This window comes from Homalodisca vitripennis, chromosome 8 (assembly GCF_021130785.1).
Source record: "Homalodisca vitripennis isolate AUS2020 chromosome 8, UT_GWSS_2.1, whole genome shotgun sequence".
NCBI lineage: Eukaryota > Metazoa > Arthropoda > Insecta > Hemiptera > Cicadellidae > Homalodisca > Homalodisca vitripennis.
In genome coordinates this window covers 7,501,003-7,518,639 of record NC_060214.1, presented here as the reverse complement: position 1 = coordinate 7,518,639, position 17,637 = coordinate 7,501,003, and the positions used below count along the sequence as shown (strand labels likewise).

The following is a 17,637-nucleotide window of genomic DNA, read 5'->3' as shown; positions in this document are numbered from 1 at the left end:
ATCGATACTGGATTTATCATGCAGGTAGTTCTGCACCTGGACCTGTAAAGGAGGTTCGGGTTTCGTGCCGATTTTTTATTCAAATTTTTCACCCACTGTCGTGAAATGCCTATTGAATGATCACAAATTTCTTGCTTGTTCTTTACCATAACGTCCCTCAATCTCAATTTCAAATTCAGAATTCGAACTCAAAACCTTTTCTTACATTCGGCTTGATGAGTTTTCCAAGCGTCTTTGCCTTTAATTGGAAGATAATGAGAGTGTGTTTCAAACATATAATTTGGACTTAGCATTTTTTATAACTTTAGAGTAAAGCTTCTTATAGCATTTAATAATGATTCTTTTTTCTCTTGCATGTTGGGGGCTTATTCTTAAATTGAAATGTAAAGATTTTAATTGTTTTGCTTGAAGTTACTATACCTTTAGTTAATCCACTTTTATTATTGTGATTATGTTTTAATTTAACTAAATTTCTTAGGACAAGCGACTTCAAAAATTATAACTAAAAGTTTGTAAAAAATCTATCAAATGTATTATCTGCTGGCAGGAACTGATTTATGTCATTCCACGGCTCCCTGGATAACATGAGGTTCAACAAGCAAATGTTATTTGAGGTTAACTGACGGGTTAGGACGTGTGTTGGCAACGACTGACCCGACGGTGCCAAATACCGAGACGAGCTGAGCAAAGTGGTCAGAAAGTCCTGTTTCCGAACACTTCAACAGCCACCCTCCCCTCCGGCATGTCAGTCACCACCCCAGTTCCAGCAATGACTGCCTGCCAGAGACCAAGTGTCCTCACGAGTGGGAGAGCTAACTAGTTGTCTCAGACCGTAACAAGGTAAGAGGTCGTTCATGTCCTGGGAGAGCTACTGAATGGTCAACCCAATCAATATTGAAGTCTCCAAGGATCATCAGATTGTTCTTTTTCTACTTAGTTTGCTCAAAAAGTTCTACCGATTTGTTAAAAAAAGACGTTTATGCTTCCGTTAGGGGAGCGATATAATCCAATAATATTGAAAGTAAATGATGTTTCAAAGTGAATTTAGCCCCACAAACTTCCATGTTCATGTCTTCTGAAAGATGAGAGAGATCGATTACTTCAGAGGATATGTCACGTTTACAAAATATGACAACACCTCCTGATTTACGAAACTCCTCTACAATATGAGCATACCAGCGTGTAATTATCAAAACTCACATTTTTTATTTCATCGGTTTTTCAGACCATGTTCGGTAAATGAAACAATATCCGGATTTTCGGTAGCCAATAATACCTCCACTTTCATCGATTTTTTGACGTAAATATTGAATATTTAGGTGAAGAATTTTGAGTTTGTTGTTTTGAACATTTCTAACTACGGACTGAGTACATTAATACCAGAACATTCACAATCTAGAATCGGGACATTAACTAAACAAGGTTGGTTACCTCTACTTGCTGGCTTACATCTAAAAAACGTTCGTTAACGAGAACTGGTATCCTCTCTTGTCAGAACCATACTCCGAGTCAGCATCACCAAGGCTCCCTGTCCCCCGACATCGATCTCCTACCGGGCTGCAGGGGAGGAAACTCCGACAAGGAATCCAGAGGCGGCGACGCTGTCGCAGTGGTTCGCTCAACTGGTCTGGAGTGCGGCCCGAAAGAGTCAACTGAAGGCATGATGTCCGTGACTCCCGATTTCACCGGCGAATTCCCAGTGTCCTGGAAGCGCGACGCTTGTTGTTGGCTAGTTGGCATTCCAACTGATCTTTGCGTTGAGGAAAATGGTGAAGAAACACACCTTGTGCAATCAGTCCACACAAAACCTCCTTACCCGTGGCATCCAGATGAAGGCCATGTCGTGTAAAATGCTTTCGTTCCAGCCGACGAGAGTCGATAACTTTGATCCCCTCCTTAGTTAGGCTCTTAAGTCGGTGATTAACCTGGTTTCACTAGTTTGTTGGTGTAGCATCTCGGAGGGAGGTCAAAACGGTGTGGTAAGGAGACGACGACCCAGTTGGTGTATTGGTTGGCCCTTCTAAATCTCAATAGATGTCCCTGGCAGAGTAACAGCTGGTCGGTCATGCCTGGGGGTACAGTTTGACACATCATTAGTGCCAACAATTAGAACTGCTGTATCGTTCTTTGTCAATGATTCTGCCATACTGTTAGCGTTCTTCAGTATGTAGTCAGAGGAAGCATTGGAACTGGCACAGACAAAAAACACTATGCGACACCTTTCTTTGCAATATACCAGAGATGTTTTCTAGCGTGAACTGTGTCTCCAAACACGTAAGTTTCTTAGGTTGACTACACATCGTCACATCGCAAACCCTGTCGGTGTGTGTCATTGTAGTGTCAACAGCCGGGTCAAATATGTCTCTTTGAATTATATTTTGCTTAAATGAGACGGATGAGTATTTAGATGCTTCTTTTTTCTTTCGGTTGCGTTTTCCGTTTAGGTTTCAGACGCTCTCCTCAGACCTATTCTGATCATCCTTCGAATGAGTGTCATGAATGTTTTTCGGTTCCCTAAGTACATCGTAACCTGTTTTAAAATCGGAATGTCGTCCGCTATTACCAGCATTTTTGTCGATCAAACTGTCGTCATTTCTTTTCTCCCTCCCTTGTGCTTGTAAAAGTAACCTCGTGCTGCTTGAGTAAGTCTTCATATTTACTTTTGAAAAGCAGCAAGTTCTATCTGAAAGTGAAATGTTGTCGATTGCCTTATTTTACTGAATTTTTATATGTGTATGATTGAGGTATACATATTTACTTTATTTTCAAGCTAACAGATTCTTATTAGAGACTAACTAGAACCAAACAAGTTCAACAAATACTTGAGAGTTGCGAGTATATAAAAATGCCAACCTTGAAAGTAATTGTGCCGTAAGCGATGTGCAAATTAAACGTCTCATCTAATAATGGATCTTCAGTTTAGCATTTCAAGATGGAACCCACGAGTGGAATCTACCTGTCTTCCAACTGGAAGGAGTATGTTATCTTTTTATTTTATTAAGGCCAGTCTTTTTTTTATTTACGTTAACAGATTGAACTCAGCGACCCAGAATGGACAAATGATTCAATATGTTGACGATACGACTCTCTGCATCAGATCAAAATCAAAAAACGAACTTGAAGTGGAGTGATTCATTGAATTGAATCCATGCATCGAATATTTCTCCAGAATCAATTTGAAAACAAACAGTTCAAAATCAAACGTCATAAATTGTTGCCTTCGGCAACAAGAGCAAAATCTTCGACCCGCGGTGATGGTGGATGATTTCCTTCTGGAAGAATCAGAATACCATTAAGTTCCTTGGAATGTACCTTGATCGGGGGCTGACATAGGATGATCACATTGAAAACATTTGCTCTAAGGTTGCTTCGGGAATTTATGTCCTGCGCAATCTTGCAAAATTTTGTTCGGTGGATGTATTAAAAATGGCCTATTTCGGTCTGATACATCCACATTTGACATATGGCTTGAGATTGTGGGGAAGCTGTTCTAAATACAGATTTGAAAGAGTTTTCAGATCTCAAAAGAAAGCCGTAAGAATTCTTTCAAAATTAAATCCCAGAGAGTCGTGCAAATATGCTTTCAGGGACCTTGGATTGCTGACCCTGCCCTGTCTCTATATTCTCAAGGTGGCCTTGTACTGCCGACTTAAATGCGAGTTGGCACGGGGCAGGGATGTTCACAAATACAGGACTAGAGGCAGGGATAACTTTCGAGTCGAACAGCAGAGAACGGCAGCTTTCGAACACATGCCATCTCAAGTTTGTGTCGGACTAACTAATATGCTCCCTGAGGACATAAAAAAAACTCAATGAAACAAAAAATTGAAAACTCGACTAAAACATTTTCTTATGTCAAAGGTATTTTACTCGACTGATGACTTCATGATGGGCCGCTGAGGTGAACATTTTTGAAATTAACAACAACCACGAAAACCCCAGTTCTGATACATACAAGAATTTGTATTGCATTGTATGTATTTACCTTGACGAACATCATTTATCTGGTGTAGTTATGTGCTTTATATAGTTACGTTGACGCATGCCATGCAATATTGTAATTCCCACATTGACCATGTTTGCGCCAAATTATTGAGGTCTTTAGCTAAGCATTGCCCAACTCAGGTTCTGACGACGGCGTACTATAGATTGTATAGATTGATTTACCCCTCCCCCCACACCGTACCTACGGAGTGATATTGTGGGGTGCCTGTGCAAACAACCAGTTGGCGAGAGTGTTCAAATTGCAGAAGCAAGTGATTCGAATAATAGCACATTTGAATTTCAGAGTCATGTAGAGAAACTTTTAAAACATTTAGGCTGTTGACTCTGCCAAGTCTATACATTTTCGAAACATCTCTGTTCTGTATGTCTAAATGTGCCATGACAACTGGCCAAGACATTCATTCGTATGATACCAGTGGCAGAGGAAACTACCGGACTGGTAAACACAGAACGGTGGTTTATGAACTGCCCTCACAGACAGGTGTTCATTTCATCAACGAGCTGCCCAATTTTATAATGAATGCCGGGACACCCAATGTACATAAAACTCGTTTGAAACGCATTTTAGCGTCACAGGCATTTTATAATGATACCGAGTTTTTGACATTTGACTGGGAGATCACCCAATCGGGAGATTGACTTCGGCGCTGTAGGTGGGAAACTCGTAGATGAAGGATGCATGAATGAATTGTATGTATGAGTGTGATCCTGATGTGGTAAGAATATTCAAAATGTTAGCTCTGAACTCGAATTGACTTTTGCTATACATGTGTTATATCATGTCTTCGCAATAAAACATTGATTGATTGATAATTGTTTTACGCAATAAAGAATATTATTATTATTGTCTAAATTCGGTGATATTTACAGCTTTTGTTAAATTGCTTGAGACTTATCGCTGGGGTTCCAGCGGCCAGACAACTGCAAGTTATTCTCTCTCATGTACGTACCACCGCAGTGTGACTGTGACCCCTATACACAGTGTACAGATGCAGAGTGTCTGTCATGTCCTGCAGGAGCTCCGGGCCGCAGCCGCGACAAATGCGCCAGACACCGCAATAAACGTCACCGCAGACTACGGCTGAGGCTGATGAGGTCGCCTCGCACCATAGATCTGCACGGATGTCCTCCGGAGACTTTAACGCTCGTTTTTACGGCCGAAGTGTAATGAGAAAGCTCCCGGAGTTTGATGTCCTTTGACATCGGTCGTCGTTACGTGCCTGACAGACTGCTACCTGTAGCCGGTCGAGAGCTCCGGGAGCGGTCGGAGTAGAGGAGGTCGTGGCAACTGCTTCGTCTAGACGCGACGCCCCGTAACAGGAGCGGTAGCGGGACGGCGACAACGACATGGTAACAGGTTTCACTGGAACTGTCGTGAGAAAGCAACCGTTGCAACAAATGGGAGCATCGCTACTGAAAGTGGGTTGATCCAACTTTAGCTGTTACGATAACGCGCGACCGTTGCAACAAATAGGAGCGTCGCGACTAGAGGTGAGTTGCTCCAGCTGGAGCTGTTACTATAACGCGATCTTTGCAACAAATGGGAGCATCGCTATTAGAAGTGGGTCGTTCCAACTGTAGGTGTTTCGATAACGCGATCGTTACAATAAACGGGAGCATCTCTACTGGAAGTGGGTTGTTCCAACTGGAGCTGTTACTATAACGCGATCGTTGCAACAAATGGGAGCATCGCTATTAGAAGTGGGTCGTTCCAACTGTAGGTGTTTCGATCACGATCGTTACAATAAACGGGAGCATCTCTACTGGAATGGGTTGTTCCAACTGGAGCTGTTACTATAACGTGAACGTTGCAAAGTTTGGATCATCGCTACTGGAATGGGTTGTTCCAACTGGAGCTGTTAATATAACGCGATTGTTGCAACAAATGGGAGCGTCGCGACTAGATGTGGGTCTTTCCAATTGGAGCTGTTACTATAGCACAATAGTTGCAGCAATTTTGAGCGTCGCCGCGACTAGAGGTGGATGGTTACAACTGGAGCAGTCGCGTCTGGTACTTCTTGGCACACCTGTAGTCGCAGGTATGATATGATGAAGAGAAGAAACATTTTCAAAAACTAACATAAATATGTTTTCTATAGAACGATATTGATTCTTCTTCATCGCTTTTTCACATTTTCCTCGATAATCAGAAACCGAGGGCGTCTGACTCTGGAAAGAGTGAGCGACAATTTTCCGTTTTCTTGAAATATGTTTTTGAAAAAAGCAACATTAATATTTTGGTTTATTATTATTGATGCAATTTGCACTCAACATCTGCTCAGTGTTGCCACCTGCACAAAAATACTATCAAAGATCTTAAAAGTCGTCTACAAGTTTTTTCATCAGCACCGCGCTACAGAATCTTGGGGCTAATTTCTTCTTTCACAGTTCCACACACGGTGCATATCGATGGCACAGTTTAGAGTCGTTTTTGGTAATATTCCCTGTACATTATTCTTTAGTAGGTTAGACATATCCATACCAAGGAACAATTAATTGTTGGAAAACCCTGCATACACACGATCCTCTCGTTCTCTCCATCGTCTGCCAGCCGACTGACTCTTTACGGTCTCGTGGTGTATTCGGCGGCCGGCGGGACTGTAAATTAAGCCAGAACTGCAAACGAGGTTATAAAGAGTCCGTCACTTCCACGATTCCCGGGCCGTGACATGATCGCGGCGGAGGTGTCGGGCACGGCCACCGCCGCAATACAAACAGGCTGCGGGCACTTGAGGCGGAAGTCCGTGGATGATTCACAGCCTTACGTCCGAGGTAACGAACGCCGTCGTGACGACCGTAGAGGCGAGAATCGAGAGGCCCAGTTTATGTGCTTGCCTTGCCGAGAGTAAACGGCGATGATATGTTTTCTGGAAAACCACAATTGGAGATCCCATCCGGGTATTCATGATCAGAAATCTCTTTGAGAACACACTCTGACTCCGTGTACCTGTTGATTAATAATGTCTTTGTTACGATTGTGTCGTCTCTCCACCTGTGCACAGTAGGCCAAGGGATCTGAGCACGAGGCTGAGGTTGTACTAGCCATCCACGAAACATTGTCCTCACCTACGCGCTATCATTATATCATTGATTTAAAAGATCGGAACATCTTTTATTTCAATATAATCACGATACAACTGATAAATCAGTAAATATTCCAGTTCTTGCCTTTTGGGTTACTAGAATACCGAAGATGGACTATAAGGGAAAGCCCAATGTTTTTGGAAAAGACGCCCCTCTTCCCCTTCCGCCAATCATGTGGCTGGACGGCCCGGGCGCGCAGATCACTTGGCCCAGATGTAACAACCGTTGCTTCTAAAGAAGTAAAACTTGGTATATTCTTATTCCAAGGAATATCTCTATTAATTTTGGAATCAATAGCATCAAATTTGCCCTACAATATGTTTTTCTTATGTTCTATCAGGTCCTTTGATACTGAGTTGTATCGATTTATTGATTTAATAACCTGTTTTTCATGTGAACATGTTCTTAAGGAGCTGTATTGAACTATTTTTAGAAGATTCGTCATTTTTGTTCCATGTTTGCATTAATTGTAGCGTTTAATCGTATAATTTCATCTCGATCCAACTTTTTTCGTTGATGTTATAATCCTCTTAAAGCAACTGAAATCACAACCAAAACGGCAATTTCTTGTTACTACCCCTAAAATGTTATAAATATCCCTTACTTCTAATCATATCCATTTATCTTTATGTCTATAAAATATGAATTAAGATAGCTAAATGTGACAACTACGCCATGATCAAAATATGATACCCAATTATATGTTATGGGTAATAGTACCAATATCCACGATTACAAGATGCTTGAAAGAAAACAGAGTGAAATATAAATGATTTTCCGCTAAACTAGTTTTTAGATTAGTGTAAAATGGGTAAAAACATTGACGCATTCACAGGATTCCTCTCCAAATAACGTTAGAAAACAGAAAATACCCTGTTCCCTTATACCGCGTCCCTTATCAACCCCACAGGATGTCCAGGGTCACTCTTAACTTTCCACGCTTGGGGTAGCTATGGTAGATGAAAGCATTAATATAAGTAATAAAAGAGTAAGATTTTAATTAATTTAATATTAAGATTCAAAATTACACCTTAACTTTTACATTATGAAGGTATAGCCGGCAATATTACATTTTATATTCAGGAATAGTTGGTTAAAATGGATAAAGTTGTGTGGAAGATGATACAAATCTTACCTGCGAAATAACTGGAGAACATTTTGAGTTAATGAGTGAACAGAAACAGTAATCCTACAATAACTGGATATTTACTACAATAAAACTGCGATTAAACGTGTTTAACCTAATGGTTACCAAACTCAGTGCAACAATTTCCGACCAATATCGTTATTTCCAATGATTCTAAAATAATTCAAATCAATGCGAAAATAATATTATTACAGTTTTTACCAAACATTAACTTTTTTATCCACATCAGTTTCTTTTCTGGATATATATATATATATAGTATATAGTATAAATTGTACGTTGAACGTAGAGAAACGTGTCAGTGGTTTCAATATAAGTTTTTAAAAAAACTTTGGGACAACACAGAACAATCAATAATTTCCTTCACCATAAACGTAAATCTGGGATATCAGATTGAAAACTTGCAAGTTATTTTAATGTGACTTGTTAAATGTAGGCAATAGAATAACCATACGATATTATTTCAGTAACCTGGGGGGGGGGGGGCACAGTGTCACACAAGGATTAGTACTTGGAACGATTTTGTTTCTAATATACGTCAAAGACAGGAAACGCCTTAGCATATTTATATATTTTTACACAATCAGTTGTATTACATTGATATCAATTAGGAGAAAATTTTATGTAAAACTAGTTCTGATTTAATGGAAAGCCCATTTAATGTGGGGGTTTAACATTAACATCATGTTCCACCCACTCAAAAACAGAGAAATTCCGTCTTTTTCACATACCATCTAGTGGAAGAAATAAATGACAAACGAAAGAAATGTCAATTTCTATTAAATATCACGTTGAGCATTTCAGTCAATTATTTCAATAAAAGAAATTATAAGAACAAAAAGAGTTATTTAAATAAATCTAACCTGACTTTAAGATGGCGGACACAATATTTCGCGTCAACCGGAATTCAGAGTGTTAAAAGATGTTATATAATAAATAGAAGATAATCAATTGATAATTTAGTTACCTAAAACTTAAAAAGTGGTAGGATCCACGTATATTTACTATGTACTATGTGAATGTCTTATTTATTTGACCCAATATGAGATAATTTGCAATGCTTGAATCGATAAACCATAATCATAGAAGGAATGATAGGGTTTATAATTTCTCATTAAAGCTAACCCTCATTACCTGGAAGGCAGATGACATATGGTAGCCTGACATGGAGGAGTAGCAATGCTCGCTACGACCTTGACAACACACTGACAAGCCGTAGAGTACTGGCATATATCACTGGGAACATGCAAGCTACTGTGTATGTGCAGCGTGGTGATACCTCCTCATCTACAGTAAGCGATGGGGTACGTTCACGGAATTAATTATCCAGCCAGTATATTTAAATATTAATTATGAGAAATCATTGTATTGACGTTAGGCTGTCAATTATATAAATGAACCTCTCCCGACCATCGGAATAGTTTAAAATAGTAAAACTAAATTATCTGTCGTTCGTGAAATGCAGGCTTCTAATTTTGGTATTTTAGAACTAGGAATGGGACGTTTCAAAAATTCGTGTTCATTTAATAATGTAACAAGCACTTCGGTTAGGTATTTCTTATTCTTGGGGTATTATGGAATTACGGAATAAAATAAAAGCAGTACATAATCTAGCTTAGAGGTACTAGGAAAAATGCGAATATTTGAGAAAATTAATTAGAAAATTTAAATTCCGAAATCGATTGGACCTCTCAAATCACATTTGAAGGTTAATAATGAATTCTAAATATTTGTTCTTCATTATCTTCAATTAGAACTTAATTTTTAACCCGTTCATAGATTAGTATATGGTTTACAATTTTGGCCTTACGGAGTGGGGATCCTACTTTGTCTTAAACTCGGACCCAATTTTTACTCTTTTCATAGTTCAGTAAATAGTTCGAAATTTTGGCTCTACGGAATGGGTGTCCTACATTGTCTTGAACTTGGATCCAATTTTTACTCCTTTCAAAGTTTAGTAAAGTAGTTCGAAATTTTGGTTCCTACGGAATGGGTGTCCTGCATTGTCTTGAACTCGGACCTAATTTTTACTCCTTTCAAAGGTTGGTAAATAGTTCGAGGTTTTGGCTCTAATTGGGTGTCCTACATTGTCTTGAACTCGGACCCAATTTTATTCCCTTTCAAAGTTTAGTAAATACTAGGAAATTTTTGCCCTATGGAATGGGTGTCCTACATTGTGCTGAACTTGGACCTTTACTCAAAATATACAAAATTTCTAGTATTATTACTCTTCAGCGACCAATAGTGGAAACTAGACCGTGAAATCTTCATAATAGGAAAAGCTCAGTGAAGGTCTTGCTTGGAAACATCATCAAATTACTCACTTGTCGTAGAAACTCGCCCCGCATTCCTCACACACCGCAGTTTTCTGCCGCTCCGGCCGGGCCTCCCAGCTGTCCCCCGATCTCTTAACGCAGTGCACAGAGAGCACGTGGTTCTCCAGGACATCTTTGCGGCCGAACCCGGCGCCACACACGAGGCAGGAGTAGGGTCTCTCGCCGGTGTGCGAGTGCAGGTGCTTCTTGAGCGACGTCTTCAAAAAGGCTCGGGGACAGGAAGGGCACAGATAGCGAGGGGGGTCGCCCACGGGGTCGTTGTGGAGGGCGAGGTGAAACAGTAGCTCCGCCTCGGAAGGAGAGCTGAAGCCACACTTGGAACAGTTGAAGGAGCCGTCTACTGACACTGCGGGGGAGGATGCTGTGGAAGTCTGGGTCAGGCCCGGGCACCCGGCACGGACGTGGTGGGTCAGCTCCTGCTTTAAGCGTGAAGTGGCACCCGCACCGTATACATCTGGAACAGAGGAATTCGATTGTGTCTTAGGTTAGTTATTACCTGAAGAAGAGATCAGATTGCAGATCTCGAAACGTAGTGTTACTGATTGTTTTGTATCAGTGTGAACGATGTCCCCCTTCCTTTTTATTGTCGCCATCTTGTTTCTGCCGTGATGATCGCCATTTTCTATTGCTGGCCTCTGATCAGTCGTAGGTGGTTGGTCGACAAATGCAGACGTATTGTGACCTGAGTTCTGTAGTTCAGTTGTAATAATTAGTGTTGTGTTTGGTTTTTTAGTGCTGAATTAGTGACGTTGACACACAACATGGTGGTTGTGATTCCTGACTTAGGCGTGTCACAACGCTCTGGCATGATTTGTTTATTTTAACCTAGTTTGTAATTATGTGTTAGGTTAGTTATTTACCTGAAGAAGAGATCAGATTCCAGATCTCGAAACGTAGTGTTACTGATTTTTTCCCCTGACCGATGGCCAATACCGGAAAAAACCTGTTTCCTTCACAATCCTTCCATTGTCAAAAAAACTTCAAACAAAGAAAGGAATTCGGTGTTATCGAACGGCCTTAACTGTAGCACTAACCTTTTTGCTTACTTAATGAACATTAATATGAACTTCATAAAGTTTTGAAAATATAAAACTGTAGAAACGTTTAGGCACTAAGGGTATATCGTCGATCCTATACTCACAAAATAGGTTACTGTCGACAAGGCAAAAACCCGTATACTTTGAAAAATACTGGAATTTTTACTAAATAGACGCTATAACACAACCGAAAATAGTGCTAGTTTAGCTATAAGCTATTTAACGAATAGCTATTGATATTTCGGATACACTTTTTATTATTAAAATGAGTTATGTCTAAACGCATGTTGCTAATTAACGCCCTAAACTAATGAATACAAGTTACATCGCGCGACGGGAGTAAACAAAAAACTCGAAGCATACTTTGAATGTTAAAAATGTGTTATTTTGGAACCTGAACCACTAAGTGTTTTCTGAATCACAAATAAATAAATTTCTTTACCAAAAGTTCGAAATAAAAAATTGGGAAAATTGAAATTGAACTCTAGGTTTTTTTTGTATTTTTGGGGCGCGAGTTTCTAACATAACTATAAAACTATTGAGGTAAGATTGCTGGAGGTGATTCACTCGTAAACTATTCAAAATAAGACCCACCTGTAGGCCATTTCAGGATGTTCCTCCTTCAGATGCCTCTTCAACTCGATGACACCGGTGAATATGCCGTAGCAATGGCAACACTCTTTGGTCAGCTCTTTCTCTTTGTTTTGCTTCGTCAGCACGGTCAGCTTGTGTTCAGCAGAACCTCTATGAGCCTTGGCGTCAGCAGCGGTCTCGAAGTTAGCGTCGCAAGAAGTACAGAAGAACTTTCCCTGAGCGTCCTTGTGGACGAGGGCCAAGTGGCGCTGCAGGGAGATTTTGGTGAAGGCCATGAAAGAGCACTGGGAACAGCCTTCGCGTTCTTGGTACTTGTCCGAAGCGGTGCTCTCTTCCTGGGAGTGCCCCGTGGTCTTGAAGTGCCGCCGCAGCTCAAAATTGAAGCGGAACTCCTCCTCGCAAACGTTACACTGCAATGATACAATAATTTCAGCACGTTTGACTCTCTTTGATTGGCCTCACTTTGGATAAAAGAGTGGATCACCTAGTAACTGACTGATACAAACCTGAAGGATGATCTTTTTCTGGATGACCATGGGGACAGAGCCGTTGATGATGGCGACGCTTTCCTTGTGCTTGTCACTCAGCAGGTGCTGATACATCGCTGAACTGCTGCCGCACTCGACCCTGCAGAAAGAGCAGCAGTATCTGCCTTCTACCTGGGGGATAACATCAGCAACATGAATAAATGTATTCTGAACGGGTAACAAGAAAGTGATGTGTTACTCTTAGAATCCTACGATCGTAATGTTGCAATGTATTTAGTCGTATACAACTGAGGATTCTTCGGATAAGACCTCAATTGTCAAAAGAACTCTCAGTATGCTTTGGATGAACAAAACTTAAGTCTTTTCTCAATTTACAAGTTGGATAAACTTCCAAGATGATTAGTTCTGATCTGAAAATACACTATTTGCCTAGTTTCCATACACAACAAATTGCTATCTCTTACAATATGTGTATGGAAATCAGAACTAAAGATGGTGCGTTCCTTTCCAGACTTCCTCATAACTACTCCAGAGCCATTAGAGTCTAACGTAATGTTCACTCTACGATATGACCCATGAGTTAACTCATGTTCAAGTTTAGACAATTGAAACCTTATACATGTATAATGAATAACTGGTATACCAACTTGAATGTCCGTAGACTCAGAAAGGCAACCCATGGGCTCACCATGTGGAATTGAAATGCCATCTGTTATATCAGTGATCTAGCATTTCCATATTGATCACAACTACGAGTCATCACATGTAGTACTGTTCCACAAGCGGCACGCACTTCTGCTAGACGATATTAATAGTACAGAGCTGTCGTGTGGTTAGCCTACGGTAGGGGGGAGGGGCGGGTCGGTTATAACTTACAGGGTAATGGTTACCGCTTAGTTCTGTCACCTGATGTAGCCACCCCCACCCCTCCCACGCGCAGCGGCGCGGCGGGGCGCTGGTGATCAAGATGGGAAAATGTTGTGTGATAAAGTTGTCGTATGGAGTGTCTGACAGTATGTGTATCACACAGCAAGGTTCAATGGTTCATCTACCGTAGCTGCGGGTAGTTGTAGACCGGGTTTAGCCACACGATGCTAAAGGTGAGACCATGGATCACTAGGATTTGCATGTCAACTGTACAATTTTGATGGATCTTGCTTTAAAAGCTGAGCAAGTCTTCAAAGTCTTCTCCTTACCTGTTCATCATTCACAGTGTACCCCCCTGCTGACTGATAATGAATCACTCTGATTTTGATGGATTTTGTTCAACCTAAAAGCTAATCAAATCTTCAACCCTTCAAAGTCTTCTCTTTGTCTCTTCATCTCTGAGAGTGTACTCCCAGCTGACTGACCACTGACCATAAATAGAAGTAAAGTAAAGATGTCTCGTTTTACCAGGCGAAGTTAGGGCTAAGAAACCCTCTCTAACTCTTAATCTGAGGACCAACGGCTTAAAGGTGACTTCCGAACCACCACCGACAGCCTGTCTGCTTGGAAGGACAGGATCGCTCAGCGGTCACCCACCCAAGCAGCAGCCACGCTCGACGTTGCTTGATCCCGTTATCTTGCGATAACCATTGTACCCGCTACACTACGCCATTGGCATACATCACTCTGGATTTGTTCATCCTATTAGCTGAGCAAATTTTGAAGCATTCGAATTCCTCTCCTTACCTGTCCATCTTTGACAATGTGCTCCCGGCTGACCCAGTGTTGAGTGAAGGCCTGCACGGTGTTGCAGTAGAACTTGCAGAGGCCGCACTGGAAGGGCGACTGCAGGACGATGCTGGGCATGTGCGTGAGAGCGAGCAGACCTGCGAGCTCAGGGGCCGCCCGGGCTCGCCGACTGTGGAAGTGGGAGACCAGGTGCTTCCCGATGAGATGGGGCCAGACCCGACACTGGCAGACGGCGCACTGGATGGACCCTCGGCCTCGGATCAGGCGGTTTTCCGTGGAACAGGAGGCCTAAGGAAAAATACAATGTTGCTGAAGAAGATAATTTGGAATGACCATGGTAACATAAAACAGAAACAAAGAAGTCCCCCTGAAGTACAGTTGACATCGTCATCCTACTGTCAGACCTAGAGAATACAATATACTGGTAAACACAAAAGTCAAACTGGAACACAATTGACAGCGTCATCCTACTGTCAAACCTAGAGACTGCCATTTACTGGTAAACACAAAAGTCACACTAGAACACAATTGACAGCGTCATCCTACTGTCAAACCTAGAGACTGCCATTTACAGGTAAACACAGAAGTCACACAGGAACACGGTTGAAAGTGTCATCCTAATGTCTGACCTAGAGACTATCATTCACTGGTAAACACTGAAGTCACACTAGAACACATGTGTATGGAGTCATCCAAATTATTTACCTGTCGAAGTCTTTTCATTTTTGACTTGCTCCACAAGTCAGAGTTTATGTAGGTCTGTGTTCTCTTCACCTCCCGTTTACCAGTGGCCCTCTGGTTCTCCATGGACAAATCCTCCTCCAGCTGACTCTCCTGACGAGTACGCCGGTGGTGGAGGTCGGACTGGCAATGTTTCTCGTAGAGGGCGAGGGAGGAGAGTCTGCGGTTGCAAGGGCCACACCAGTACATCACCCTTCCCCTCTCGGGGGAGTCGATGGTGGGCAGCCATTTGCCTCGAGTATGACCGGGAGGGGGATGGCGACCCTTGGACACCTCAGTGTTTGACAGACTCTGGAAAGAGCAAGATATACGCGAATGTAATATCATTGTTACAGAAACTATAAAGTGGTGTAAGAAATTAGTAGTACAAAAGTTAATTGAGTTTGGAGACTTACCTGAGGTCCTAGAATGTCCCCATCGTGCTGAGACCCTGCAGACGACGTCGAAGGTGTACCCACGCTGGAGGTCACTGTTGCTAATGGTGGTGGAGGCGTAGGTTTCCACTTGCCTCCAGTGTGAGTAGCTGGAGGTGAAGAAGTCCAGTAGGAGCTATTCGACCAATCTCCACTCCCAGGTTTCCACTTTCCACCGGTGGAGATCCTCCGAGATTCGTACTCATCATCTTCATCTTCATCCTCCGATTCTTCGCTAGAGGTATCGGTCTCGTCTTGATGTTTGCCTTCGGAAGATATTGTCACTTCGTTGTGAACCTCTTGGAACAGAAACTCCGATTTCCCATCGTCTTCGAGCATCCTTTCATCACTTCTTGTCTTCATTTTGGGAGAATCCAAGCCACTTGTTTTTCTCTCCTTTCCGTCCTCCTTCCTGTAGTCGTAATTTTCCGCGATGATCACATCTTTTCCCACGACATACTGGCTGTGTTCACCTTGGTAGGGGTCGTAGTCGTAGTCGTGCAAGATGGACTTGGATCCGAAAGGTTCTCTGTTTTTCTTCGCCTGAATCACCGCGGAAGCCTTACTTCTCGTGACCATTCCTTTCTGAGCCGAAATGTCGTGGAACGTAGGGTTCTTACTGCTCTGTAGTTCCAAGATGGAAAAGAAATCGACGGCTTTGAGACAGGAGTCGTTGTCGTGAGAAGGGATGAATGTGTCGAGCATTTCATCCTTCCGGTTCATCTCCAGAATGTCTCGTTGAATGTCATCCTCTAACCTGGATTCTTCCTTGATTGAATGACTGGAACTCTGCATCTCCCCCAACTCCCAAGAGCGTCGGTTGGAAGATTCACTCACTGACGGAATGTCCCTTTTTCCTCCATCCAGGGTATCTCCAACTCTCTTGGCGTACTGCAAGTCTAGACTTACTAGACTTTGACTTTCTCTCTTGCACTTCACCTTGCGGTGTTCTATGTAATTATCGAGCCCTATAAAGGTCCCTTTACACCTGAGGCAAAAGTGAGCGTCATCTTCTTCCGAATCACTCATGTTCAGTTACCTGCAACAGGAAAGGATTCTAACTGAGTACGTATGTACAAACTCAGTTTTACATGTTGGACAAAAACTGGAATACTCGCAAAGCGAGGAAACAATCAGTAAATAAGCGAATATAAAATATTGTGGCACGAAAGAGTAATTTGACAGCGAGTAAAAGAACAACTGTAACAGATTTAGACAAGGTTTATAGCGATGTAAACATATTGCCCCATCAACTACTTAGGGAAGTTACGGGCGAACTGTAAAGAATGTTTAGTCCAAAGTTACTCTTTAGTCTTTTTGACAAGTAGTTTAACTTTGTTCCTTTCTAGACTAAAGCTGGGTCAAGTACACAGTCTTGTACAATGTTAACATTTGATGTATGAAGCGTCACATTATGTCTGTTACAAAATGTGTTACAACACCATCACATTCAGGGCACAATGGAATTGTATGTGTTACGTTTACAAAAGCTTAATGCTGTGCGTTTTCTATTAAATGTAAAAATGTGTGATTTTAAGGGTACACAATATATTGCCAATATTACAGTATGAAAACAAACTAAATATGAAGTAATCAATTATATATATTATTATATATATATATATATATATATATATATATATATACTAAAAACTATTTAGTATATATATTAGTATATTTCAAATATATATATATATATATATATTTATATATAAATATAAATATATATATATATATATATATATAAAATATATATAAATATTTGAAATCGCCACACGTTCTAAAGCATTTTAAATAAGGATGTAAACAACACAAAACAATATTTTAAAAAATAATTAAAAGGTTATAAACATGTTCATCTTTAATACGTTTTTATTGATTTGAAATGCATTACATTACGCAATAGTACTGTTATAATTTTAACAACTAATATACTAGAAAATTTTACTTATAACATTCAGGAATGTCAGTCCTATAACAGCTACCCATACTGTATACTTAAATCGAAACGATTATTGCACACAAAATAGTGACTATTTACAAAAAGACTAGAAAACTTAGTCGAGTTTTAAAACCAGATGGTACTCATTTTTAACTAACAGTTTGATTTACGAA

General features: G+C 41.0%; 1 protein-coding gene across 1 annotated transcript in view; it reads right to left on the bottom strand.

Moving 5' to 3' along the window:
• The window catches only part of LOC124367235 (zinc finger protein 711-like), a 140,972-nt gene that overhangs the window by 79,591 nt on the left and 43,744 nt on the right, over positions 1–17,637 (bottom strand). Inside the window, exons 2-7 of the mRNA XM_046823915.1 lie at positions 15,505–16,561; positions 15,074–15,400; positions 14,366–14,656; positions 12,710–12,862; positions 12,204–12,613; positions 10,561–11,026 (exon numbers count right to left, since the gene is read on the bottom strand). Coding sequence (XP_046679871.1) covers positions 10,645–11,026; positions 12,204–12,613; positions 12,710–12,862; positions 14,366–14,656; positions 15,074–15,400; positions 15,505–16,551 — 2,610 coding nt within the window. The 5' untranslated portion in view covers positions 16,552–16,561 and the 3' untranslated portion in view covers positions 10,561–10,644. The remainder of the gene's footprint in view (positions 1–10,560; positions 11,027–12,203; positions 12,614–12,709; positions 12,863–14,365; positions 14,657–15,073; positions 15,401–15,504; positions 16,562–17,637) is intronic.